This window comes from Talpa occidentalis, unplaced genomic scaffold, assembly GCF_014898055.3.
Source record: "Talpa occidentalis isolate TD23 unplaced genomic scaffold, MPIMG_talOcc4v2.1 talOcc4.14, whole genome shotgun sequence".
Lineage (NCBI taxonomy): Eukaryota > Metazoa > Chordata > Mammalia > Eulipotyphla > Talpidae > Talpa > Talpa occidentalis.
Genome location: NW_023601433.1, coordinates 84,867,403 through 84,895,153, shown reverse-complemented (window position 1 = coordinate 84,895,153; position 27,751 = coordinate 84,867,403). Strand labels below are relative to the sequence as shown.

The window sequence follows — 27,751 nt, the reverse complement described above, 5'->3', positions numbered from 1 at the left end:
TCCCAAATGACCAGCCGAGACCAAACCTGCCTGGCAAAGCTCACAAGCCAAGAACTCCCCACCCCCACTAACATGGCTGGTTTTTATTTACAAACAGAGAAAATGGCTGCTTAACTCTGCCCTTAGGTCATCACAATTTCCCTTTGGGGATCATGGGATTTGTAGTTCCCGGTGTCTTGATGGAGTAGGGGTGGCATCCACAAAGCCTATATGGAGTTTGCTCAGGACATCCTTTCCCCCTAACAGAAACAGCAAGATTTCCTTGTCTCTATGGAAAAAATATTAAAAATGGCCTTATGTGAGGGCCTCACTGGTGGCGCAGGAGTTGAAGTCTCAGCATTATCAAGCTTTCACCAGCCAACGTGGCATGAGTTTGATCCCCAGCCAGGGACCTGACCCACATGGCACAGCAGACTTCTCTGACCTTGCCCGCTGCTCCCCTCAGCAGAGTATTTCAGTTGATCTCCCTGTTCTGCTCCCCACTCTATCTCTAGTGAAACTTCTCAACCACCTGCACCTATGGTCTACATCATAGTTCTTGTATGCATAAAAATGGCTTTATGTGAAAATTTTATTAGACATCATGTTCTTGCTAACTGCCTTGACTATTATTAAGACCCATGGAAATCCAAACTTCACTCCCTACAAGCTAAATGAAACCACCTCACTGATTACTTCCATAAAAAAATCCTGTTCTCAAGAAAAACGAATAGCCAACCTTCTCCCATAGTCCAAAAGGATATTTTCCTAGATGATAACTTGGAAAAATTGGTTAAAGATGCTCAACAAGGGCCTCCCCGGTGGCGCAGCGGTTGAGCGCTGGGTTGCAGAGCTGCCCGCAGCCTCTGCGGCGCGGTGCTCCCCGGCCACCAAAGGAGGGTCCCGCATGGCGCGTGGACCTCTCCTGCTGCCCGCTGCTCCCCTCAGCAGTGTACTTCAGTCCTTCTGCCTGCTCTGCTCCCCGCTCTGGCTCTGGTGAATTCTCTCACCCTCCCGCGCTTCTGACTGTACCCAGTGCATGTATAAACAAACAAACAAGCAAATAAATAAAAATAAATAAAAACACGCCTCTATTAAAAAAAAAAAAAAGATGCTCAACAAATATTTCCAGTAAAGGAAAAACAATATTGGAAATCAAACAACTATTAGCACATTAAAAAAGAACTCTGGTTTGGCCAAACAATAATCTAGACTTAGCAGAAATTCTAAGATTCCCATTACTTACCACCATGCATACATTAAACCACTATTCTGCTGACAAAATAATCTCCATGAACCAATATCGGTGAAAAAAAAATATTAATAAGGCCACAAAAATGTCTACTTCACTGTCCAACCTGCCCAAAATACAATCTAGAAAAACCCATTTCCACTGCACTAGAATACTTGGAATTATCTCATGGACCATTCAAACTCTGGTAATTGGATTTTACACAGCATCCCTGTCTTGTAGCTATAAGTATTGTAGGCTGAAATAACGATCCCAGTGATTAGTGATAGAGTTTATCAACAATCAAAGTGAGGGTCTGAACCCACAAAGTCTGACAGGTTTACTGCAAGAACTACTCTGCCAGTCACAAGTTTGAAATAGAAACCTAGGAAAGATGGAAATAATTGTTTTCTTATGTCAAAAATTACAGTAATCAAAAACCATCAATTTTTGATAAAGTTTTCTGGTTTTCATTCACAGGTTTTGAAGTGTCAAATGTTTCCATTTTTTCTAGGTTAGAACTATTGTCTCTACATCAAGGGAGGCTAGACATCAGAGTAGTTAAACATTACCCTAACTCTGCTTATGAGAGTCTTGGTTGAGTACTCATTGTCTTGATCTTCCTGTAACTGTCTTCTGGTCAGCAACAGACGTCAATAGGTTGTTGATATAACTTCCTCACAGGCATATGACATTTTCTGCATGACTTCTTCACAGAACAAGGCCAGCCAGTTCTGTTAGTCTGTGCAGTGGCTCTGAACTTTTTTTCAGCCTGTCAGATCAGGGAAAGGGTCCCCAAAATGAAATCTTAGTTCTCAATATGATTTAGTCATGGTTTGTATATTTTCCCCCAACCAGTTTTTCCCTGCTTCTTCTGTGGATGAAATTCTGTTACAAAAGGTGATCTCTATCTGGTAAAGCCCGTCTCAAACTTCACACTAATTGGGGAAACCATTTTACCAGTTAGGTGCTTCAACTAATCTGTGCTGTTTGGCCAGTTTTGCAACATTGTCATTGTGCTTACCATTTTCAGGGTTAGTCAACTGCACTAACAGCACTAGTTAAGACTCAACTGACAAAATCTGTAGAAACCCTGTGAATACTGTGGCCAAAAGTTTGCTGTTGATCCTACTGAATCTCAGATTCATTTCCCTTGTAACTCATAAACTCACCTTTTGAGATAGTCACATGATGTACAATGTACTTGGCCCTGCTTCTTTTGAGTCATAGTTAATAAAAAGAGATACAATTCAATGTTGCAAAGATGTAACTGCTTCTATTAAAGATAACCATGTCTTGGCAGAACAATCTCCCAGCATACTCCTGGGAGATGAAGGCCTTAAACATTATACCTTGCACCTATAGATTTAATCTATTGGAAAAGACATCTCCAGAAAGACTCTCTTCAACTGCACAGGAACGGCCCGTTAGGTACTACTAACCAACCCTGTGCCATTAAACTCTAGAAAACAAACCCTGAGATTTGCAAGTCACATCTAAAAAAGAGCCAAACTCTGGGGCCTCCCTGGTGGCGCAAGGAGTTAAGCACCGCACTGTGAAGCAATCCGCAGCCTCTGCAGCTTGAGTTCGATTCCCGGCTGGCCAGGGAGAAACCCACATGGCGAAGCAGACCTCTCCTGTCTCTCCTGCTGCTCCCCTCAGCAGTGTATTTCAGTCAGCCTGCCTGTTCTGTTCCCTACTTTATCTCTGGTGAATCCTCACCCTCCACATCTCTGGCGTGTACCCCAGCTCTTGTATTTATAAATAAATAAATCTTTAAAAAAAAAAAAAGAACCAAACTAACTACACATGCACAACGTCTGGCAGTCTGAACACTGAAGTAGATGATATCTGATAAGATGACTTTCCCAAGATATCCCATGATACAAGGCCTGAATACTATTTCTCACCATTTTCATAAAAAGACAATGTCCTTGTCCTTATTACTCAATCCCTTGTGAAAAGGAAACCTTTCTTTTGATTATGGCCTTTTGGAAACAGCCTCATTATGATCCTATAATTAATCTTTTCACTTGCTTCTTGAAGGGTTAGAAGGTTTAGTTTTCACAAAAGTCTTTCTTTCATCTAGATTATTAACTGACTGAATTCTTATCCAAATTCATGCTCTTTGAATTTACAACCTTTCAGGTCATGTTACTAGATAAAACATTTGGTTCCAAATAGTTATTTTAGATAGCAATGCTGTTTTGCTATTTTTTGCAAAGAGTTCATCAGCTATTGCTTCATATTTATTCCTACACTGTCTTCCAAATGCAGTCTGTTATTTTCTGCATTCACTCATCTATTTTCTATGATGTACACATTAAGGTGATGTTAACACAACACTTTGAGATGATCTCCAATGCCCACAACCTTGAGAAGATATGCAAGTTACATGGAAAGTGCCTGAAAGTTGTCACTCTTACCCCTCCTTGTTACTCAAATGTGGCCTCAATAGGTTTCCAATCTGGGCAATTTGCTTCTGATGTTAGATATAACACCACAATACTTAGGGATGGTCCCTCCTAGTAGTGCAAGACAAAAGTCACTGAATTCAGAAAACCTGATTCTTGGTCAGCAATGCTTTTAGAGAAAGATCTTGATCAAAAGAGGGAAATGAATAAAAGAAATTTCATTTGAAATAAAGTCAGGAGGCCCAGAGGGGGAACTCTCATACTACTACTCAATCAGATGTTACAACATTAATAGGAAGAATCATCAATTACAGAAATCAACAAAAAGAGTAATCAATGCTAGACTTTTCCCATTCCTAGCAATTCAGCCAGTGAGAGATCATCACTACCACCCTGAACACTCACTTTTCAACCAGTGGACTTTTGTTCAAAACATCTCCAAATGTCCTCTTTCTACCTTATAAAATAATTTGACTCTCCTCTAATTGCTGGATTTGCCAACAGCTTTTTGCTATAATTTGTTTGTTCTGAATTGCAACTCCTCTGCTATTCCCAAATAAGCCCATTTGTTAGTAAAATAACTCCCTATTTTATTTTTTAGGTCAAAACCACATTAATACAGGGGCTTCCTGGTGACGCAGGGGTTAAAGTCTCAGCACTATGAAGCTACTGGCAGCCACTACAGCACAAATTTGATCCTCAGCCAGCCAGGGAGTTCACCCACATGGCACAGTGGACCTCTCCTGTCTCACCTGCTGCTCCCGTCAGCAGTGTATTTCAGTAGATCCACCGGTTCTGCTCCCCACTCTGTCTCTGGTGAATCCTCTCACCCCTCTTACTTCTGGACTAGACCCCAATTCTTGTATGCATAAATAAATAAAATGAATTGAAAAAACACACATACATACACAACTTTTTCTTTTTTTTTTTTGGACAGCAGTGTAAGGCAATGTATAGCAAATAGGATAGTCTTTTCAACACATAGTGCTGGAACAATAATATATGCAAATAGTAAAAAAAATGAATTTAGACCCATTCGTATATGACACCATATACAAATATTAACTAAAATTGGACCAAGATGAAAATGTAAACCCTAAAATTATAAAGCTCCTAAAAGAAAACATGAGAAAATCTGTACTTTGGGGTTAGAAAAAGACTCTGGATAGAGAACTAAAAACCCAATGAAAGAACAAGCTGATAAATTGAACTTCATCAAAATGAAAGCCTCTGTTGGCAGCAAACCTCTCCTGTCTTGCCTGCTGCTCCCCTCAGCAGTGTATTTCAGTAGATCTGCCTGTTCTGCTCCCCACTGTCTCTGGTGAATCCTTTCACTCCCTGCATCTCTGGTCTGCACCCCAGCTTTTGTATGCATAAATAAATCAATCTTTAAAAAATATTTAAAAAAAATGAAAGCCTCTTATGTTAAAAGGAAGCTGTTAAGGGAATAAAAAGAAAAATCACAGTTCTGATAAAGGAAGAAAAATCTTAGTTCTGATAAAAGACCTGTATCCTTAATATATAAAGAATTCTCAGCTTTGCCGCATCTACTGCGAGAATGAAGACCATTCTCAGCAATCAGACTGTCGACATTCCAGAAAATGTTGACATATCCCTGAAGGGTCGCTCTGTTATTGTGAAGGGCCCCAGAGGCACCCTGCGGAGGGACTTCAATTACATCAATGTCAACTCAGTTTGCTTGGGAAGAAAAAGAAGAGGCTCCGGGTTGACAAATGGTGGGGAAATAGAAAGGAACTGGCTACTGTTTGCACTATCTGTAGTCATGTACAGAACATGATCAAGGGTGTTACACTGGGCTTCCATTATAAGATGAGGTCTGTGTATGCTCACTTCCCTATCAACGTTGTTATTCAGGAGAATGGGTCTCTTGTTGAAATCCAAAATTTCTTGGGTGAAAAATACATTCGCAGGGTTCGGATGAGACAAGGTGTTGCTTGTTCAGTATCTCAAGCCCAGAAAGATGAGTTGATTCTTGAAGAAAACGACATTGAACTTGTATCAAATTCAGCTGCTTTGATTCAGCAAGCCACGACAATTAAAAACAAGGATATCAGGAAATTTTTGGATGGTATCTATGTTTCTGAAAAAGGAACAGTTCAGCAAGCTGATGAATAAGATTTAAGTTGTCCAGCTACAGAGCAGCAAGATAATGGATGATTTCTTAGACCTATTTGTGATATATCTTTAAGATGCAATAATAAAAGTCATCATTGATTTGGGACTTTTTTTTTTCCCTTAAGCTGATTATCCTTTTAAACTTTTAAGAAAATAAACAGTTCAAGTCAGTTCTAGTGTGCTAAGAAAAGTAACAAGAAACAGTTTTACCAAAGGAGTTTACAGAGAAAAGGCTTGAATCTGATTTCCAAAGGAATATCAAGGGTGTTACAGGCAAGAGGAATATAGTAACAGTGTCAGATGACTTGAAATTGTTAATTGGATATAGAAATTAAGAAATTTTGTAGTGATCTAAAATTGAATGTTGTGAGGCAAGTATGCGTCATTCACTTGTCTATACCAGTAACTTTTTGTGAAAAGGCAAATGAGAAATAGAACAAAGAGTTTTGGTAAGAGCTGGAATATTGAGTTTATGATAAACATGGTTTCAGTGCTCCAGGATCCTCTCAGTCTTAAATCTTTGATTTGCTTTAGGCATTTATTTCAGCATCCTAGTCCCTCATGATTTTAAATTAAGAAAAAATTGGTAACAATCACTTGGAACATGTATGTATTAGTGAGACCTTAAGCCAAATAAATAGGGTTTTTCTATATTAAAGAGTTAATCTTTGGTTTGAAAATGGTTAAATTTTTGATATGTAAATTAAACACTGTAGTGTTTAAAATTGTGGAAAAAAAAAGAATTATCATAGTTATATAATTAACAGTTATAAACAGTTACAAGATTAATGAACATTGATATTAAGCTAAGCAAAAAGAAAGTAGATACAAAAGGACAAATATATGATTCTACTGAAATGAAGTACAGTAGTCAAATTTACAGAGACAGTAATAGAATAGTGGTTAACAGTGGATATGAGGTAGGAGAATGGAGAGTTAATATTTAATGGTTCAGACTTTTGTTTGGGATGGTAATATTTTCTGGAGTTGTAATGTAGAAGCTGTAGAAAATTTCCAGAGGATAGTGGTGACAAATGAACAACAATGTGAATGTACTTAATGCCATTGAACTATAAATATATTTAAGAAAAGTTAAGATGGCAAATTTTATGTTGTGTTTTTTAACACAATTTAATGATTAAACATTAAGTTCTGTGTTATATATATTTCATCACAATTAAAAAATAATTAACTTCTAGCTTCCTATACACATACAAAAAGAAAAACCCTAGTATGTTCAAGCCTGTATATCCAATCATTCCCACTGATTAAAAATAAAAACTCTGGGAAAAATGTAAAAATCAACGACTTCAGGATTTTGGAAAGTAAAAAAAAGCAGGTGGATTATGAGAGGGAGTTAAACATGGAGAAGTAAACTACCCAGAAGTAAAATCCTCAAACTCTATTTCTCTCTTTTTATGTCTCACAGCTTTGCCTCAGTGCTCACAATGCTGCTCAATGAAAGCACCTATAACTCAAGAGAAACCCATCTTTTTGGTTTCAGAAAGCAAAGAAGAATCTTTCCCTCAGGCAGGAAAATGTGGAGTGAGGGGAAACCAGAAGTGAAAGAACCAGAAAAGAGGGAACTCTTACTTCTGGATACGAATTCATACAAGTCACAGTCTAATCACTGAACCATGCTTGTACACAGCAACCCCAAATCAGGAGTCAACACTTAGAAAAACAGACTAAGATTGAACCATGCCCTTAAAATACTGACACAAAATTCACATTCCAAACCTAATTAGGTTGATTACTTACCAAAACAAAAACATTAGTATTCTCCAGAGAATTATAAAAGAACCTAGAGTCTATGTTCTTGTTACTTCCAAGACTATAATATTATTTCCTTATCTGAGAAAACAATATAACCTTAACTGTGTTTAATTCATGAGACTTGATTAGCACGGTTGAGTAAAGTATGTCTCTTATACACTTAAACTTACATAAGATAGTAACATATTAGTATAAGGATTCATACCATCAATTACATATTATTATATTTTCCTACTAAAATGAAAGAATTTTCCCTTGTATTAACAAATCCCAGGAGAACCATCCAGCAGGAAGTTCAGACTGCATTTTATCTCTACTATTTTCACCCTGTTAAGTCTTAGAAGTACAGGAGAAACATTATATACTAATGCTACTGTGTGGAATAATACGGTGATAAAATTCATAAAAGATACATAACCCATGTATGGTAATCTGTAATATTTCCAAAAGACAATGTTTATTATATTACTATAATTTTCAAAACCAATAATCCCAAAAGATGTTATAGAAAAATATTTCACTACATGAAAAATATTTTGTTACAGGAGAAAAATGTTCATAATTTCTTGAATAAGAAAAATAAATTACAAAAGTATTAACGTATTATTTTGTTTAGAAAATATCTGGAAAGATGTATAAAATACATAAAATATTAAAGTGATTTTATCTGAGTGATCTTAATTTCTTAACTTTTTGCTTCTCTGAATTTTCCAAATTTTCTATAATAATGTTTTTTAGTATGGAAAAAGAATAAAAGTCATTGTTTCAAAGTGTAACAATAAAGAAAAGGGTCCAATTTCCCTGGATGAACTAGTTTTGCTTCCTTTTAGATCTAAAGTTGTACATTTCTTGCAAGGTACAGTCATAATTTAGTAGCACTCACCTGTCCAACTGCTTGCAGGTTATAGCAGACAGTGTCCTTATTGACTGCTGAGGTTCCATAAAGAAGCACCTCAATGAGCCAGCATATCCCCAGGAAGAGGTCAGAGAAGCTCAGATAAAAGAGCGGCCTTATCTGCCAAAGCAATAAAACCTTCATGTTATATAGCTGTAGCCAAGAAAATATACTACCAATTTTCATGTTTTAATTTTCTAGTAGAAAACTGGGTATACTTATTCTGGAACCTCAGCCATTGGTATACTCAGGGGCTGTAAAGGAATATTCCAGGTAGGAAGGAATCTGTAATTACAACTACCCCAACTGTCCTGGAATAGGAATACTCATAGATGAATTAGTATTAAACCTTCCTCCTCAGAGACAGTCTTTTCAGATACAGAATCAAAGAAGGAACGAGCTGATGAGAAATTTTTGATGACGGGAGACACACCACAAATGGGAAAGTGCTCTAGCTGCACAGCCAACATCTCTGAAAATAGGAAATGAGATCAATCACCAAGTGTTGAAAGATATGGTTGAGGACTTAAATGTTACAGACTTTTCTTATACCTTAATATAGTTTAATTTGCTATGGTTGATAGCTGTAGCTTAATTTCTTTTTTTCTTTAATGAGGTATTATTGACAAATAAAATTGTTAGATATTTAATATGTATAATGTGATGATATGAAATACATATACACTGTAATTTTCTCTATCAAGTGTATTAATATATATATCACCTCACATATCTACTTTTTTTTGTTAGAACATTTAAATTCTACTCTCCTAGCAAATTTCAATTATAAAATATAGTGTTATCAACCATAGTCGCCCTGTTATACATTAGCTTCTCAGATTTATTCACCTTGTAACACAGGTTTCCATATCAATGAAAAGTCAAAGAGTGGGAAAATATCAGTATGAGTAGTGCCTGTTGTTTCTCAATTTCTGACCACACTGGTCAATTTTGTCTTTCTTACTTTTTAGTATCCTTCTCTTTTTGGCCTCCTAACTCCCATTTTTCTAAAAATAGTTTTGGTCCTTCTATTGAGAAAATTGTAAGATGTTTACTGAGAGACACCAAAGACCTATACTGAAGACATACCTCATTCTCATGTATTGAAAGATTCAATATTATAAAAATGTCATTTCTCCACACATTAGTAGTAGAGAGTAAACGAAATCTCAGTTACATCTCAACATATTTTCTTGTGGAATTTGACAAGTTGGCTTTAAATCTGTATTTGTAGGCCTCCCTGGTGGCGCAAGGGGTTAAGCACAGCATCATGGAAGCTATCCACAGCTTCTACAGCATGAGTTCTAGCCCCCCTAGCCAGGGAGCTATCCACATGGCCCAGCAGACCTCTCCTGACTCGCCCGCTGCTCTGCTCAGCAGTGTATTTCAGTCTGCCTGTTCTGCTCCCCACTCTGTCTCTGGTGAATCCTCTCACCGCCACCCCCACCTGTGCCTCTGGCCTGTACCCCAGTCTTGTATGCATAAATGGATAAATCTTTTTAAAAATCTGTATTTGTAGAGAATTTTATATACAGAAATACAAAATTTCAAGATAACCAAGACACTTTTGAAAAAAGGGGAAGTTGCCTTATATATATTGAAACAATATAAAGTTGGAGTACAGAGACTACTGATAAGGTATTGGTACAGGGGTAGACAAATAGACCAATGGAACACAATAAAGAACCTGAAACAAAGCAAAATATATATAGACTTTTGATATAGGCTAGAGGCAGCTTTTTATTTTATTTATTTTTGAAAGATTTATTTATTTATGCATACAAGAACTGGGGTACAGCCCGGAGGTGCAGGGGGTGAGAGGATCCAACAGAGACAGAGTGGGGAACAGAACAGGCGGATTGGAGAATTACAGGATCTACACCTAAGGGGAGAAATCAAATATTGTACAAAAATTAACAGCAATGTAAGAGATCAAAAAATAAAAGAAAAAAAATTTAAAAAGAAGTTTGTTTTCACTCAGAGTTGGAAAACTGTTAGTTCTAGTAATAGGAGATAAAGTCATCAATTACAAAACAAAAACTAATTGAGTACCTTTATTGGAGTCAAGAAAAATTTCACCCCTTCTATGTTTAACAAGATACTATGTTGAGGCAATACAAAGAAATACGTGTTACAGTCCTGCTTTAAGGAAAATACAATCAATACAAATGCTTGGTAATAAAAAAGACACAAAGGGGGCCTTGCTGGTGATGCAGCGGGTTGAGTGCACAGCTGTGAAGCTGTCCACAGCCTTTGCAGTGAGAGTTCGATTTCTGGCCTGCCAGGGAGTAACCCACATGGTGCGGCAGACCTCTCCTGTCTTGCCTGCTGCTCCCCTCAGCAGTGTACTTCGGTCAGTCTGCCTATTCTGTTCCCCACTCTGTCTCTGGTGAATCTTCTCACCCTCCCGCACCTCTGGCCTGTACCCCAGATATTGTATAAATAAAAAATAAATCTTTTTAAAAAATTAAAAAGACACAAAAAAGCATAAGACAAGGTCCTCAATATGAAAGCAAAAGCTCTTTTTAAAAACCACGCACACACACATGTGCGTGTGTGTGTGTATATATATATATATATACACATATACATGCATGTATTGATTTGCAGGTATCTACATACACACTTTCATTTAAATTAAGAGCAGACTGGGAAGCATTGTGTGAAGGACCCTCTCAGGAGGTTCTGAGTCCAGGTCTAACCTGGTGAGGTGAAAGATCTAAAACAGGGCCTCCCCCGGTGGCGCAGCGGTTGAGCGCTGGGTTGCGAAGCTGCCCGCGGCCTCTGCAGCAGGGTTCGATCCCCGGCTGCTCCCCGGCCACCGGAGGAGGGTCCCACATGGCGCGCAGACCTCTCCTGCCGCCCGCTGCTCCCCTCAGCAGTGTACCTCGGTCCTTCTGCCTGCTCTGCTCCCCGCTCTGGTGAATTCTCTCACCCTCCCGCGCTTCTGACTGTACCCAGTGCTTGTATAAACAAACAAACAAAACAAAAATAAATAAATAAACATGCCTTAATTAAAAAAAAAAAAAGAAAGATCTAAAACAATTCATCAATACTCTTCTAAAATCCTGCTTCTCAGTATTTCTGCTTAAGTGAAATAGAATTACAAAGAATATCAAAAGTGACCTTTACAAGGAAATAGTCTCTGAAGTGCAGTGAAGTGTATCTGCCTCAAGTTTTTTTTTTTTTTTAAATTTTTTAACACTGCCTAACCTGGGCTACTTTTTTCTCTCTCTGGTTGCCTGAGTCATTGTCTCCTCACCCAGTTCCCTCATAGATTTTTCATGGATTCTCCAATTTACTATGATTATTTTTAATAATAGATAATTTTTGTCATTTTCAGAATACACCTTCCATGTGATTTTACTGTTAGAAATGTTCTTTGATGAAGAAGTAAAGAAAAACACAGAGCATTGCTAACATTTTAACCTGGAAAAAGTAGAGTTTTTCCTAGGCCAAGGAAAGAGAATACATGGGACCACTGAACTAAGTGACTGCTAAGGTCCTTTAGGCTCTGAAAGACGTGAGAACTAAAGCCAGAGAAATTAAAGGTCACATCCTCAGTCAAACCAGACCCCACAGCTTTAAAAATTCTTAAGTCACTGTCTTGCCAGAGGTCACCTGAGAGCAGTGCATCTCAACCAGGAGCAATTATACCTGCCCCACCCCCCACCCCCAGGAGACATATGACAATAGTCAAAGATATTTTTGGTTGTCACAATTTGGGGATGGGAAGGAGGTTGCTACTAGCATCTAACAGATGAAGTTTGCTAAGCATCCTAATATACAGAAGAGTGATCATCACCCCTAATAACCATCTACCCAAAAAGGTCAATAGTGTTGAGGCTAAGCTTAACTCATTCCAAATTGTAACTCATGCTTTTTTAACTTAATAACATCTGAACTCAAATCTCAGTACATATTAGGGAAATCTGAATTACAGAAAGAAGTTTGACCTAAGATTACTTTTGTAGGCAAGAACAATACAGTATCAAGATTTCTTCTTTCTAGTTCTTCCTATATAACTACATTCTAAAACTTCAAGCTTTTCATTAGGCAGTATGTTTCAGTTGTTTAAAAAGTGTTTGTGGGGAGAGGCTTTTTGTTTGTTTGTTTGTTTTTTATGTTTTTAAATAATAAATTTTATTTTTATATTCCCCATACAACTGCAACCCCCCCCCCATTTTGACCCCAATCCCTCCCCTCCTGCCCCCCACCCCCAAAGAGTGTCTCTGGTTCATAGTTTTTTGTTGATTTTGATTTTCACTTTCTTATAGTTATTCATTTTCCTGGTCCCTTATTTAAGTTTTCTAGATTCCTGCTATGAGTGAGACCATCTGGTATTTTTCTTTTTCTTTCTGGCTTATTTCGCTGAGCATGATCTGTGGGGAGAGGCTTTGAAACAAGATAAGCTTGCTCTAAAATTCTGGCTCTAATACTTACTATGAGACCTTAGGAGAGTCCCTCAGCCTTACTAGGATTCCATTTTTATAATAATAGACTTATAATATTTACCTCAGAGATTAGTTCTAAGTATTAACTTAAAAAATGTATTTAAAACACTAACACATATGTCTAGAATATAAGTTCTAAAAATTTTGTTTAAGGAGAGAACAAAAGTTTTCCCTTGAACTTTAAAAAGTTAAAAGTGTCAGCAACGCTCTGTGTTTTCCTTTACTTCATCATCAAAGAACATTTCTAATAGCAAAATCAGATGGAAGGTGTACTCTGAAAATGACAAAAATTATCTATTAAATTAAAAATAATTACAGTAAATTGGAGAACTCCATGAGAAATCTTTGAGGGAACTAGCTGAGGAGACAATGACTCAGGCAACCAGAAGAAAGAAAAAATGGTAAGAGCTGGACTTTTGAAACTCCCTGCTCTGCTATTACTGTATAACTGGAATCAGTTACTTAGTGACTTTGAGCCTCAATTTCCTCATCTGTGAAATGAGATTAACATCCTTCTCACTGGATAGTGATGAGAACCAATGACAAAGTATGTATAGCATGCAGCATAGGTGGAACACAGTAAGTTCTCAACATAAAATACAAATTTTGTTGTTAAAGTGGGACCAAGAAAACCCAAACATATTTTCTACATATAAAATAATCCCATACATGTCCTGAACTACAGTTCACCTAATTTGTTTTTGTTCTGAGAGACAGTTGTACATTTCTCTTAAAAATCTTTACTGATGAGGCTAGCAGAAGGGGAGTTGGGGAGCTCAGGGGGAGGGGATTCAATGGACTGTGGTAGAGGATTATGGGTGCTCTGATGATGGATGGGGTGTGGTAACATGCATCTAAAGGGATGTAAACCTATACCTCTAAAGCATAGACAGTGTTGTAAGCCAATGTTACCACAATAAAAAAATAATGTGATAATAAATAATTTAAAAATATATTTACTGAGCTAGAAAACATATCTAGTATTCACTGAAATAGGAGAAAGATTTTTACGTAATATTTTTGGTATGGATAATTTTATAGAAGGCGTATTTTTGCTCTGTTTTTACCAATAAGTTGAAATTGCCTACATGGCCAGAAGAGCAAAACAAACATCTTTTGTTTAGCAAAGTCTTTGAACTATTTCCCAACCCCACCGGCAATTTTATCAAAATATTAACATCAGAAAACTCACCTACCATGTTTGGCATAAATATAGGCTTCGAATAACACTTTTCTTAACTTTAATAATGCATACCTCAAAAAGTCAATCTTTCAGAATTTGAAGTTATAATTAAAATAACTAGATGAAAAGGGAGACCTACTGACATTGTCTAAAATATCTTATCATAATTATAAATTTACAAGTAATTTACACAATTATTCAATGAATTATAGGAAACACCTTTGTTATTTATTTCAAAGGTTAAGTCACTAAAAGTTCAAGTCCAACACAAAATGATTTTGCTTACCTCTGGAGATTTCTGTATATTCTGGAATACAGCATAGGCAATAAGTGAACTTGAACCTATAACACTGACAAAGATACAAAGACAATCATTAAAACGGGACGACTGGGGTTCCTTCATTTTTGCTATTGATTTTTCCTTTGTTTTTTCCCCGCTTTATTGATATATAATGGACAAGAAATAATTATTTCAAAAAATATGAACTGCTTCATAAATTTGTGGATCATCCTTATGTGGAGGTCATGCTAGTCTTCTGTGTATTCTTTCCTGTTTTACTTTTTGGGCTGCTAAAGTGAGCATTTGCTATTGACTTTGCAAGTCAAAGTTATTGACCAAGCTGTCTTTTTATTTCCAGATGTTACCCCTCAATCTGTTGTTTACTGTTATTATTATCACTATTGTTACATTTTATTAATCAGAAAATATCAACATGGTAAAGAAAAGCATTTCTCTCTAACTAAAGAGTAAAAACAAATCCCCAGGGAAAGGAGTAGAAAATTTCAGAAGTCTCCAGTTTTGTTTATTCTAGATTAGAAAATCTTATTACATGAAATTAAATAAACTTACCTCAGAGTAGCCATAACAAATTGTATCCACTGTATTGCAGAAAAAAACTAAAAGAAGAGAGAATAAAATTAAACCTTTTATATTTAATATTCAACCTTACTCCAATTTTACTGTTTATTAACTATCGAAGGTGCAAGCTCTTCTTTAATGCCTAATCCAAACACATACAAGTTTCAGAAAGAGCAGAAAGACTAAACAGACCCCTGGAAAGGCAAAGTGGCTCTTTTCCCCTCCTTTATTGCTATGTCTCTGGGAAACAATGAAACGAAAGGAAAATAAAAGTGGGTAGCAAATAACCAAATTAAAAAAAAAAGAGTTGAATGAGACAATAAAGGTAAGCATAAAATGGTAAAGAAGTGAGAAAATTAAAATTTTGAGAGGAGAGAGAGATGTGTGGAAAGAATAACAGGAAAAGTGACAGAGAGACAAAGAAAAACTAGAATAGCAAACAATAGAAAAGTAGAAAGAAGAAAAAATAGTACAGCGAGAGATATGGTTAAGTGGAAAATACAGAACAGGGAGGAAGCAAGGGGGAGCAAAAAGGATGACAGGCACAGTTTCTCCTCTCACCAAGGCCCAGTTGTCCTCCAGAGTGCTCGCCTCCAGTAGGAAGGCCATAGGGAGTTGAGTCCCAGCTTTGCCTACACAGCCCAGTCCTTCTGCGTCAGCTTCTGGAACCGAGGCAGTGAGCAGGTAGCTCCACCCCTGGCCCAGCTGGGCTTCTCCCTACCCAATCCTGTCCTATGTCTTGAGGGCAAGGAGAGAAGGTGGTGACAAGGGGGAGAGATAGCCAAGCAGAAAGATCAAAACAAAAAAGCAGGTGACAAGGAAAGAAAGTTCTAAAAAGCACTAGAAATTTTGAGAAGGGGTAAGGAGCAGGAATAACCAAAAGTAAAGAATGGTCACAGTGAAAAGATTAAAGTTGCAAGAGAGAAATTGAATAGAAAAAAAGAGAGAGAGAACTGGGTAAGAAGGGAAGTCTGCTTAGGAACAGAAGCTGGTAATGGGAAAGAGAAATTGCAAATTCACACAATCAATACATTTTTGTAATACTTGTGCAGATAAGGGGTGACTAATGTCTGTCATATTTATTTAATACTAACGCCTTCTTAAATATTCTGTACCAAAAATTTCTATCAGAAATACTATTATATTATTAAATTACATAATTCATTTAATACACTTACGTTTATGTATCAACTTTAGGTACAACATTATGTTATGGAAGATACAAAGACAATAAGATACCGATTCAGTAGATACTATATAGTATGGTAAGAAAAATTACCTGAATAGCAAAATCTCGAGTGATCTACACACAAAAATAATACACATTGACTAACATTTGAACAGAAGAACTGGTAAAATTTAGACAAAGACTGAGGGAAGGAGAAAGCAGAAGGAAGAATATTTTATTTATGTGGTTATTTATCTTCATATAATCATACTTGCAGACACTTAAGATGATTTGCGTGGCTTGAGATATTTAAACATGACTCTTTTATTCAAGTGAGATTAAGAAATCAGAATGGAGTAAAAGACCAGACACTGTTAAACATAGTTAGGTGCTAATCATTTTGTTTATATTATTAGACAAATAAAAATGCCAGGAAATTTCTGGATCAGAAATCTCTACTATAAGGTCTTAGGAAGAGTTTTGTGGCCTCTTCAGATACCTATATAATAAGGGTGAGGAGACTAATCACAGTCTCACCAAATGATAACAGAATGCTTTTGGACAAAGGACACTTGTCTCAGTGAAGAACAAATCTCAGGTTGTTCAGAGAACAACCAGACTAAATCAGTCTGTTGCTCATGACAGGAAAACTTTTCTCTTTTGGCATCTCTTCTAAAATGTTTTATATCACAGACAGACAATTATAAATCAGAGACATCCTGCAGGGAGGAGGAGGAGGGAGAGGGATCACAGGGAGGGAGGGAGGAGCACAGGGGACTGAGATGATGGAGCACAGGGGAAAGAAATTCTATGGGGACTACACCTGAGGTGGGGGGGGGAAATCAAACACTGTTTAAAAATGAACAATGATGGGCCTCCCTGGTGGCACAAGGGGTTAAGACGCAACCTATGAAGCTATCAGCAGCCACTGCAGCATGAGTTCAATCCTTGGCCAGGGAGCTACCCACATGGTGCAGCAGACCTCTCCTGTCTCCCCCACTGCTCCCCTCAATGGTGTATTTCAGTCCATCTGCCTGTTCTGTTCCCCACTCTGTTTCTGGTGAATCCTCCCACCCCGCACGCCTCTGGCCTGTACCCCAGTTCTTGTATGCATAAATAATAAATAAATCTTTAAAAAATGAACAGTGATGTAAAAAATATATAAAAATAAATTAAAAAAATAAAATGTTTTATATCACTAACCAACATTTGGGGATTTACTTATTTCCATTTTTCTCTTTAAATTAGTCCCTTGTCTTCTATACCATCAGCATTGATCCCAACCAGTCCATTTCCTCTACTTTTTTTTTCAAAATGTACTTTAAACTAATCATTCCTGATGGGTCACACTAACTAGGTGTATCCAAAGCATTTACATCGTCAGAAGCGAATAATTTAAAGTCTAAATGTCTTGAAAAGGGGTTAAGACAGCTAATAACCCCGTACTGGCCACAGGAAAAAACAGAAAATTCTTGAGTTTTATTTTCAAGACTGTCCCCTGCCTGGGCTTAAACTATCTTATTAACTACTATTTCAAGAACACTCTCCAGTAGAACTGGTCATTATGCTCATTACCACTTCTGCTCCCTTCCCACTGGTTCTTCACCTGAAATGTTCCTTTTTCCAAGGCTTAATTCTGTTTCCACCGCCGACATGATGCCTTCTTTAACTATCTTAGTTCACAATGGTTTCCCTCTTTTCTAACTTGTATTATCTATGTAGCTTATTGTGTTTAATAATTAGGGTAAATTGGGGCCTCCCTGGTCGCACAAGGGGTTAAGTACAGCCCTGTGAAGCTATTCCCAGTCAGGGAGCTGACCCACAGGGTGCATCAGACCTCTCCTGACTTGCCTGCTGCTCCCCTCAGCAGTGTATTTCAGTCAGTTTGCTTGTTCTGTTCCCCGCTCTGTCTCTGGTGAATACATACACATGCGCGCGCACACACACAGCCCGCCTTGTACCTCTGGCCTATACCCCAGTTCTTGCATGCATAAATATTGAAAAATAATTAGGGCAAATTGAAACTTCTCCAAAATGACCCACCCTGACACACACTATGGGACTTTTTCTCAAAATGTTTATCCAATCAAAGTGGTCGCCCAAGATTGGACCCTATTAACTTCTGATGATCACTGTTTTATAGACACACGCGTTTAATGAACACATACAGTACTGAATATGCTGTTTAGTCCCTTATAATGTATAATTTATTCCCTTACCCTTACATCCATGTGTCCAATCTTGTGAATTCTACTCTGCCAAACTTTCTCTCCCCTGTTATACCTCGCTGTTATGTGCCATTGCAAGACCTTAACCTCTTCCAGGTAGACTACGGCAATGGACCCTTCTAGATCACTCCTTGCTGGGACCAGCCTTTAGCCTTTGTCCCATAAATGTCTCCTCTTCCAGCTCGAAAGTCATGTGCTGTCGACGACTTACCCTGACATTCCTGAGCAGGACTGACTGGCTCCCCAACCGTTTTCACAATACTGCAATACACTTTCGTCTTATTTTCTACCAAGTGCACTGTGATGGTTCTATCAGTAATCCTGTCAGCTCCGCCCGAGTGGTGAGTGCCCTCAGCACCGCGCTGTTCCTTCTAACTCTATTCTGTATTCCCACAGGCAAAACAGAAAACAAAAAACAAAAACGCTGCCCAGAACAAAAAAATACCCGTTGAACATAAAAGTAGGAATTTTTTTCCTGTTCCTGGAACCTAGGACCTCAGTGCGTGGTACTCGGTTTCCAGCGAGGCTGTCTTTCTGGGGTGCTAGTGCCGGGCCTGGTGCCTCAGTTACGAGGCCGTCGCCACACAGACTGAGGGCGCAGCAGCAGGGGCCCCCCCGGCCTGCACGCTGACTAGCTGCGGGGTGCCGACTAGCCTCGGGGTACCGACTAGCCGCGGGGTGCCGACTAGCCGCGGGGCGCCGACTAGCCGCCGGGCGCCGACTAGCCGCGGGGTGCAGCTGAGGGAAAGGGGACCCGGCTGAAGGAAGCCGCGGCAGGCCCGCCTGAGGCGAAGTGGGCCGACTGAGGGCTGCAGCAGTCTGACTGCCACACGACCGAAGGTAGCAGAGGGTCCCGAGCGACTGCCTGACAGAACAGAAGCAGGAAGGAACGACGGCTAACCTCGCCCACCTCGCAGAGGAGGGGAGACGGCGAGCCCGGAGCCGCACACACGGCCGCCGCACGCTTCGCGCCTCAACTCTCCTTCCGCGGAGGAGCAGGGGGAAAGAACGCGTCTAAAGCCGCGCCGCGCCGAGTGCGCATGCGCTACAGCCCCGCCCTCCTGTTTCCCGCCTTCCGGCTCGTGAGTCCCGCCTTCTCACCCCGAGTGCGTGCGCGCCGCCGAGCTGTTACCCCGCCCCTCGCGTGGCCCCGCCCCGTCGCCCTCGGCGGGCGCGAGCCTCCGGCTGTGCACGTGCGCGCGCCGGGCCCGCCCTCCTGGTCACGTGGCTCCGCGCGGCGCGCTCCGGCGCAGCCTCCCCAGCTCCGGCCCCGGAATCCGGCGTCATGGCGGCCGCCGCGCCCCGCGCTGCTGCTCTCGCCCCGCTGTTCCCCTGCTGCTCCTCCTGCTGCTCTCCGCTCCGCACGGCGGCAGCGGCCTGCACACCAAGGGCGCCCTTCCCCTGGACACAGTCACTTTCTACAAGGTAACGGGGCGCGGCGCGGCGCGGGGGCCGGCCGGGCTGGGCGCGGGGCCCCGGGCGAGGCGCCCCGTCCACCCGCGCACGGGCCGTGGGCGCTCGGGGCCCGGGTCCTCATTGTCGAGCACCTGGCGGCGGCGGTCCGGCGGCCCCTCCCTCTCCTCGCGGGGAGGCGGTGCTGGCGAGGTCCAGTCCCGGAGGCCCACGTGGGAGGCGGGGAGGGCGGAGAACCGTGTTTTTGTGCCTCTCTTCTTGGGGGGGGGGGGGGATTGCCGCCCGCCTTGCGGAGGCGTGCAGGGCTCACATACCCTGCGGCTTCCAGAAGCGCGCGAGCGTTAAGGGTCAGCTGTGCTCCAGCTGCCTCGAAAGGAATAGCTGGGGCCTGGGAACGAGGTGAATAAAATTGATCAAGGCATGGAAGGATTCTCCACTACCCACCCACCATATCTGCAGATCTGGGGGTCCTGGCCCGTAGTAGATGGACACTGTAAATGCTGAAGACTGATTGCAGTCTCAGCTCTTGTTCCTCCTGACTTTCCTCACTGGTGGCTTTTAGCTCTGTCTGTGGGATGGTGGGCAAGCTAAATATTGAGAAAGAGCCAGTCGTCTTATTTTCATAACGTACCCCTTGCCAGGAAGTGAAACCAAAAAGTGGAACTTTAAATCTCTCAAGTGGTTGAACTTTTTGTATTTTCAAAAGGGTTCTTGTCACAGATCTGGAACTTGTGGCTTACTCAAGGCCAGGTTATAAGAATTTTGAAGTGTTGCTGTGGCACAGAGCACCCTTTGCGCCTTCATGGACAAAGGGACTCCCCTGACCCTCAAACATGGGAATGGGATAGCGTCATGGCCAAGTGTGACTTAGAAGGAAACTTGGCACTAACAGTATTTACTAACCAATTGGTGCCTCTCCATCCTTACTGCTACCACCAGTCTAAATGCCAGGACCCTATCTGATTTTTTACAGCACTCCTTAACTTTCTTCATGTCTATTTTATTGTCTCCAGCACGAGGCTATTACATACTTGTGTTTTGTTCACTGATCACCTGCCCAGTCAAACAAGTTATCTGTCAAATTGAAAATTCTCAGTATTTGTTGAACGAATGAGCCAATGTTTTCTCCAGTTCCTTTCTAAACCTCACGCTCTCCCATCATCCTTGAACAGAAGGAGCTTCCTAGCATTCTCATGGCCAGTGTCCTTGTTCCGTGCTTTAACTTTCAGTGATTCCCTGTCTTTTTTTGTTTTTTTTTTTTTCCTTGCTTTTCACCATCACTAGAAATAAGAGAACCTGTTTTCTTCACTGTTCTGTTTACTTAGAACAGTACCTGGCACATAATAGACTCTTAGTATCTTTCTAATTCAATGGATGAAGGAATATTGAATTTATTTGTTCCTTGAAGGAGCAGGTTGGCCAAATATAGGTTATGGTGGAGCCAATTCCTCAAGGATGAGAGGAAAGTAGGTTTCTAAAGCCATTAAGAGATACAGATGGAGTAAAAGAACAAGAATAAAGTCATTGTGCAAATGTTTGCCATTAAAAAAACCATTATGCCAGTGGATAAGAAGGTTAAAATAAAAGATGGGAGCGTGATTCTATTTCAGAATTAGAGCACTGAAAGATTATTAATGTTTTCCATAATACAGATGTAAGCTGCTTGAATGTGGGAATCCTGCTGTGCTTTTACTTTTTTTTTGGCTGTATGCCCCACACTGTTGTGCACTAGGATACAGCAGAAAGCAGATCAGACAGGGTCCTTATTCTCATAAGTGTACGTTCTAGTGGAGAGGACGGGCAACAAACAAGCAAATCATTTCAAAACATGATTAACGCAGTGAAGAAAGCAGAGCAGCATGGCGTGATGGAGGATCAGGGAATGAAGCAGTATTAAAGAGTGCAGGAGGCCTCCCTGTGTGTGAGAGGGGGAGGGAGTAGGGTGAGTCTGAACTGAGCTGAGATCAGTAAATAATAAACAAACCACCATGAAGGGACTAGGGAAGGGCATTCCAGCCAACAGACAGCATGTGTAAAGGCACTGAGTGAAAATAAAAGTGATGTGTTGAAATTGAAGTAAGGCCAGTTGGGCCAGGAGGGATGTGATCTGATTTATATTTTAAGTCTTCCTGATTTTTAGGTCCCCAGAGCTCAGACTTTTGGGGTTCAGTGACCACTTAAACACTGCCTGTTCTACTGGCTTTTCTCCCTTTTCTTGTGCCCCCTGGAAATGTTAGACATTTTTAAAACCAAATGGACATCAGCATACAATAAGTAACAAGGACCAACCAACAAAAACGAATGATGTCAGCTTGACTTAGGACAGTGATTGCCTGCGATGAAAAACTGGCCAGCGGGGATCACTTTGATTAGAAAAACAAAAAGTTGTGGGAGGAGGGAAGGACTGTTACTGACCACAGGCAGTTGTTAGGTAAAATCTGTGCATTGGGAAAAACCATCAAAAGAAAGTCCTTGGGATTCCTCAATAAATTAAACAGAAATACCACATGACCCCGACGGTCTACTCTGGGTATTTATTCAAAAGAAATGAATAGAGGTGTTCAAACACAAACTTGTATGCCAGTATTCACAGCAGCACTACTCACAAAAATCCAAAAGATGCTAACACCCCAAATGTCCATCAGCTGATGAACAGATCATCAAAATGTGGCCTATCCACACAATGGAACATGGGCCATAAAAAAGAATGAAATACTGACTTATGTTGCAACATGGGTGAGCCTTGCGAACATGATGCTAAGAGAAAACAGACTCGGAAGGCCGTACGCTGTAAGCCCCGTCACAGCAGCCCCGAGGGACACAGAGCAGATTTGAGTTGCCAGCAACTGGGCGATGGCTGCTTACTGGGTATGGGGCTCCTTTTTGAGTCATGAAAACTAGATAAATGATGGTTGCAAAATCTTGTGAATGAACTAAATCCCACCAAATTGTACACTTTAAAATGGTGACTTTTATGTGGTATAACATTTTACCAAAATGAAAAATCTTGGCCCTGACAGTTACGTGCCTAGGGATCCAGCCAGAGGGGGACTGTGCACTGGGAAGGGGACATTGTCCCCCGTCTGACCGCTCAGCAACTCTGGGAGACCTGAAGTGGCAGACCTTGAACTCTGGGCCCTTTAGCCAAAGTATCCTCTATGGTGCCAACTTCTTTATAGATGCTTGGTTGGTTAGTTGGCTGTTGTCAAATTTCTGGCTCATTGTTTACCAGGAAAGGCTCCCTGGGAGGATGGGCATGATGGGGGCCAACATGTATGTGCTGAGGGTCTCCCCTGCCTTCCCTAAAGGGCCAGTGGAGAAGAAGGCCTTAGAGCACCTGCAGCTTTTTTATTCTAGACGGGGTTGTAAATGTCTTTGAGCGTGAACAAGTACCTAATGAGGCACCCAGCACAAAATAGGCACCGCTAAATTATTAAATGAATCACTGGGTGAATGAGTGAATAAATATTAGTATGTGAGAACGTGTTTTCTTTGTGGGCTTGGTTTCCACTGTTTCTTAAACAGGGGTGCCTTTGGGGAAGGGATTAGCTCCAAAGGTCCCTGGAACCCACACTTGCTCAGCTCTATACGCCCTCAGGTCATTCCCAAAAGCAAGTTCGTCTTGGTGAAGTTCGACACCCAGTATCCCTACGGTGAGAAGCAGGATGAGTTCAAGCGTCTGGCTGAAAACTCGGCCTCCAGCGATGATCTCTTGGTGGCAGAGGTGGGGATCTCAGGTATGAAGGAGCTCAGATGCCTGGGGAGGGCAGAGAGGGAGGAAGTAGGAATTAATTTCTCTAACTGTAGGGGAAATGCCCAGTACTTTTCTAACGGAGTCACACACAAGGAGTGTCCATGGGGCATTGACCTCTCAAAGAATCTGGTGCCCCTGCCAAGCTCAGCTTGAGCAGATTGTGTGACCTCAAAACCTCAGCTCAGCCTTTCAGGTACCTGAGGGGAGGGAATCCACCGTCCTCACCCTCCATCCCACACTAAAGTAAGCAGACTCCTTGCACAGGGGACTGTTGAGAAAGGGTGTCTGCCTCCTAGGGGACATGGTATTACTCCATCCTCGTTTTCGTTCTTTCGTACCAAAGCTATTAGGTGTGACTTTAGCCCAAATCCACCAGAGCTGCCATTAAACTGAAGGCAGCTTTCAACCACAGCGACAGGTTTAAATAATAATAGTTGCCAGCTTTGAGTGGTCTATTATCCATAAAGAGGTAATTCCTTTTTAATCTTCACTGGAAACCCTGCCTGAGAAGTGAGACACAGTATCTCAGTTTTACTCTTGAGGAAACTGAGGCTTAAGGGGCCTGATGGCATCTCAGGCCATGGAGCAGGAAGTGCACCCACAGCCCTGCACGTACAGGCGTCGCTGAGCTCCCTCCAGCTGGGTGCCTCCAGTCCCGAGTAGATTCCCTAGTGAATTTGAGAGTCTCATCCTGGGTGCAGATGGCCAGCCCATTTCCAGAGCAGTCAGTCATTTTTCTCAACCATGAGTCCATTCCTTGGGGCTTTAGTAATAATAATAGCGGACACTTATCAGCTGTTTACCGTGTGCCAGGCCACTGTGCTAAGTTTTTACACGTATTTCATCCTCGTGACAACTGTGAAGTACTCTGACCCCCGTTTCTCAGATGAAGTGGATGCTTAGCAGAGAAATGTGCTCAGGAACAGAGTGGCAGAACTAATAATGTGATAGGTAGTCTTGGCCATTCTCCTTGGCAGGACGTAGGAAACCAGTCGTCACAGCATCAGTCCTTCGACCTGCTGTTGACAGTTAGGAAGGATGTTGCAAATGCTTAAAGCTCCCAGGTACTAACCACTGAAGTCTACAGGTTAAGTGCACATACCCCTCCAGGCCCTGGGGACAGTGTTCATTATCTACCACGTAACCCCCTTCTCACTACGCTCCAGCTGTATTGGCCTTTTTTAACCCCACATAGGCCTGGCTCGTTCATGCCTCCAAGCTTTTACACTTGCAGGCCGTTCTTCCTGAGAGCTAGGAAGAACTCTCTCCTGATCTTCTTTTGTCTCTTTTTGATGTTCAGGCCCCTCAGCTCATGCCGTTGCCACAGAGAGGCCTTCCGTGACCACCTGAGGTGGGCCTTCTTGTCCAGTCCCGGTCACATCACACTTTATTTTCATCGTGGCACTAATCACTTATGCTCATTTGCTTATTGTCTCTTTACCCTTGAGGTCAGAGACCTTGATACTTTTAATCAAAACTAGATGCCCATCACTTAGAGCAGTACCTGGCACAGAGTGGGCATCTAATATTCAAGATTCCCATTAAATGACTTGACTAATGCCACAAGGGTAGGGATTAGCATAGGAGGAATTGAGGCACAGGCAAGATTTCTTCCCCTCAGCCTAGACAGCCCTCGCAGTGATCACCTGGCCTGTGCTTCTTGTCTTCTCATGTCTGGTTTCTGTTCACAGATTATGGTGACAAGCTGAATATGGAGCTGAGTGAGAAATATAAGCTGGACAGTGAGAAGTACCCAGTCTTCTACCTCTTCCGGGATGGAGACTTTGAGAACCCAACCCTTTATAGTGGGGCAGTTAAGGTGGAAGCTATCCAGCGCTGGCTAAAGGAGCATGGGGTCTACCTTGGCATGCCCGGTTGCCTGCCCGCATATGATGCTCTTGCTGGGGAGTTCATCAAGGCCTCTTCTGTGGAGGCCCGCCAGGCCCTCTTGAAGCGAGGGCAGGACAACCTGGCAGATGTGAAAGAGACTGAGAAGAAGTGGGCCAAACAATACCTGAAGATCATGGGGAAAATCTTAGACCAAGGTGAAGACTTCCCAGCGTCAGAGATGAGCCGGATTGCCAAGCTGATTGAGAAAAACAAGATGAGCGACAGTAAAAAGGAAGAACTCCAGAAGAGCTTGAACATCCTGACTGCCTTCCAGAAGGGGGCTGAGAAGGAGGAGCTATAAAAAGGCACGCCAGCGTTTTGGGGGGTGGGGGTAGGGAGAGTTACCTACTGGCTGTCAGGTTCTCCTGGGATTTGATGGTGTCGAGGAAGAAGTGGCAGTATACTGGAAATCTGAGTATGCCCGGACACTGCTTGGGACATCTCTAGAGCCAGTCAGGGCAGAGCTGGAACACTTATTCAGAGGGCTTGTGAAATCCCCCCCTCAGAAGGCATTGGTGCTATAAAGAGTGTACTGCCCAGGTCCTTGACAGATGTAATTCTGATCCAATTAAAGTTTTGTTGTTTTGTTTAAGTGGATCTGGAGCCATTTGGTTTTCCTTTACAAATTATACTTTGCCCTGGTGACCTGCTTTTCCCTTCTGAACTTATTTTACATTCCAAGCGGGTATAAACTCTCCTGGTAACACTAGAAACTGGTGCCAGCTCAAGGCCTGTCTGTTACTTTCCACTGGTATTGTTTCAGCTGGCCTGATTGTGGTTAGTAAAATGCTTGGTCCTTAAAAATTGAATGACATTAATGAACCTTGCTGTAGTTACTTTCCATACTCCATGAGATATTTATAGCAACTTCTTAGTTTTATTGATATAATTGGGTGGGATTTTGAATAATTGGATTTAGACAGCTGAATAACAATCCAGTTTGAAAGTTTTTCAAAAGGGATTTCCACCTGTTACTTTGTCAGTCACTCCACTATGTACCAGCTTTAAGAGCAGAGTGGGAGAGCATTGCACTGACTCAAGTCTGCTGTCAGGAGTAGTGAATAGTTACCTGCAGTGGTAAAGCTTCATTACACCCCCACTTTCATATTTAGCTATTTTACCCTATCATTGCAGCTCCTTGAAATGTCTGATTACTCTCACACAAATTTAAGTTGAATGGAGTGAGCAAACAGTCTTAAATTGTTGGTGTTCTGTCACTTAGGCCTGATTGGTATTTAAAGTCATTGCAAATGAAAACTGCAGGAAAATCCATGTACTGAATTGAATGGAACAAAAAATTACAGGCTAATAGTTCCAATCAGACATAAAAACTGATCAAACTTAATTGCTTGCTAGTAGCCAACACAGGTACTCTCTACATTTGATTAAGAATATAACTTTCAGGGCCTCCCTGGTGGTGCAAGGGGTTGGGGCGTGGCCTATGAAGCTATCTGCAGCCACTGCAGCACGAGTTCAATCCCTGTCCAGGGAGCTACTCACATGGCACAGCAGACCTCTCCTTTCTCGCCCGCTGCTCCCCTCAGCAGTGTATTTCCGTCAGTCAGCCTGTTCTATTCCCTACTCTCTCTGGTGAATACCTTCACCCCCCCATACCACTACCCCAGTTCTTGTGTGCATAAATAAATCTTTAAAAAAAAAAAAAAGTGTCACTTTGTTGAGTCAAATGCCCATATTCCCCTTACTCATCTAAATTAAAAATTTTGGAAGACTGTTTTGGGTATTTCTCACCAGTAAACTTCACTTAGCTGTAGTTTTTGCTCATCTATGTAAAACAAGGTCACTTCCAAAGACAGTCATCTCTTTTGGAAATTAGAATAAGACAAATGGCAGGTAGGAAAGAAAACTAAAGGCACTTAGTCCCTGCAGGTCTCATCTTGATTTTCAATTCTGCAAGTGGCAACATACCAGGATACTTCATTGGTTGGCTCCACACTGGAAATCACTTATAAATCTAAGGTCTTGAAAAAACAGGGCTATATTAGACAGGAGTAAATTATCATACAGCAGAAACTTGCCAAATATTTTTCATTAAAGAGAGGCCCTGCTTATAGCTTAGACTTTCCAGATAACCTGAAGCACATAAGACCCTAGATCAAAGTCCTGTTGTTAGAAACTTACAAGTTAAACAGGACCAAGAGTTAAAATATTTACAAATCACTTGATATTTGATGCCACCTGCCCGCCCCCGCGATAGAGATTATTAGGAATCTGGGGACTTGAACAGGACCTTTAAAACAAAAAGATGGTGTGGAGGGTTCTGGATTTCAGCTCATTTCATCAATGCTTACAAGGGATTCGGTGGCTCCCTGGTGGTGAAAGGGTTTAAGTCTCAGCACTATCACTACCACTG

General features: G+C 41.2%; 2 protein-coding genes, 1 non-coding gene and 1 pseudogene across 6 annotated transcripts in view; 2 read left to right on the top strand and 2 right to left on the bottom strand.

Moving 5' to 3' along the window:
• Positions 1-19,319, bottom strand: part of TMEM116 (transmembrane protein 116) — a 77,250-nt gene extending 57,931 nt beyond the window's left edge. The window contains exons 1-4 of one of the 4 annotated variants that reach the window (XM_054695331.1): positions 19,234-19,319; positions 14,919-14,965; positions 14,355-14,418; positions 8,420-8,551 (exon numbers count right to left, since the gene is read on the bottom strand). In XM_054695331.1, coding sequence (XP_054551306.1) covers positions 8,420-8,551; positions 14,355-14,418; positions 14,919-14,932 — 210 coding nt within the window. In that variant the 5' untranslated portion in view covers positions 14,933-14,965; positions 19,234-19,319. Of the gene's footprint in view, positions 1-8,419; positions 8,552-14,354; positions 14,419-14,918; positions 14,966-15,488; positions 15,567-18,534; positions 18,895-19,224 lie in introns of those variants that run through there. The other 3 variants (XM_054695329.1, XM_054695330.1, XM_037511150.2) reach the window with 3 other exon arrangements.
• LOC119244976 (60S ribosomal protein L9-like) lies at positions 5,162-5,845 on the top strand (annotated as a pseudogene).
• On the bottom strand, positions 14,544-14,651 carry LOC119245463 (U6 spliceosomal RNA). The gene has a single exon (XR_005125377.1). It is a non-coding gene; the product is annotated as a U6 spliceosomal RNA (small nuclear RNA).
• Positions 19,320-19,583: 264 nt separating the features above from the next.
• Positions 19,584-27,043, top strand: ERP29 (endoplasmic reticulum protein 29). The gene is given in 4 exon segments (XM_037511144.2): positions 19,584-19,648; positions 19,651-19,748; positions 23,335-23,473; positions 25,182-27,043. Coding segments are annotated over 4 exon segments (777 nt in total). The 5' UTR covers positions 19,584-19,608; the 3' UTR covers positions 25,682-27,043.
• The last annotated feature ends 708 nt before the right edge of the window (positions 27,044-27,751 follow it).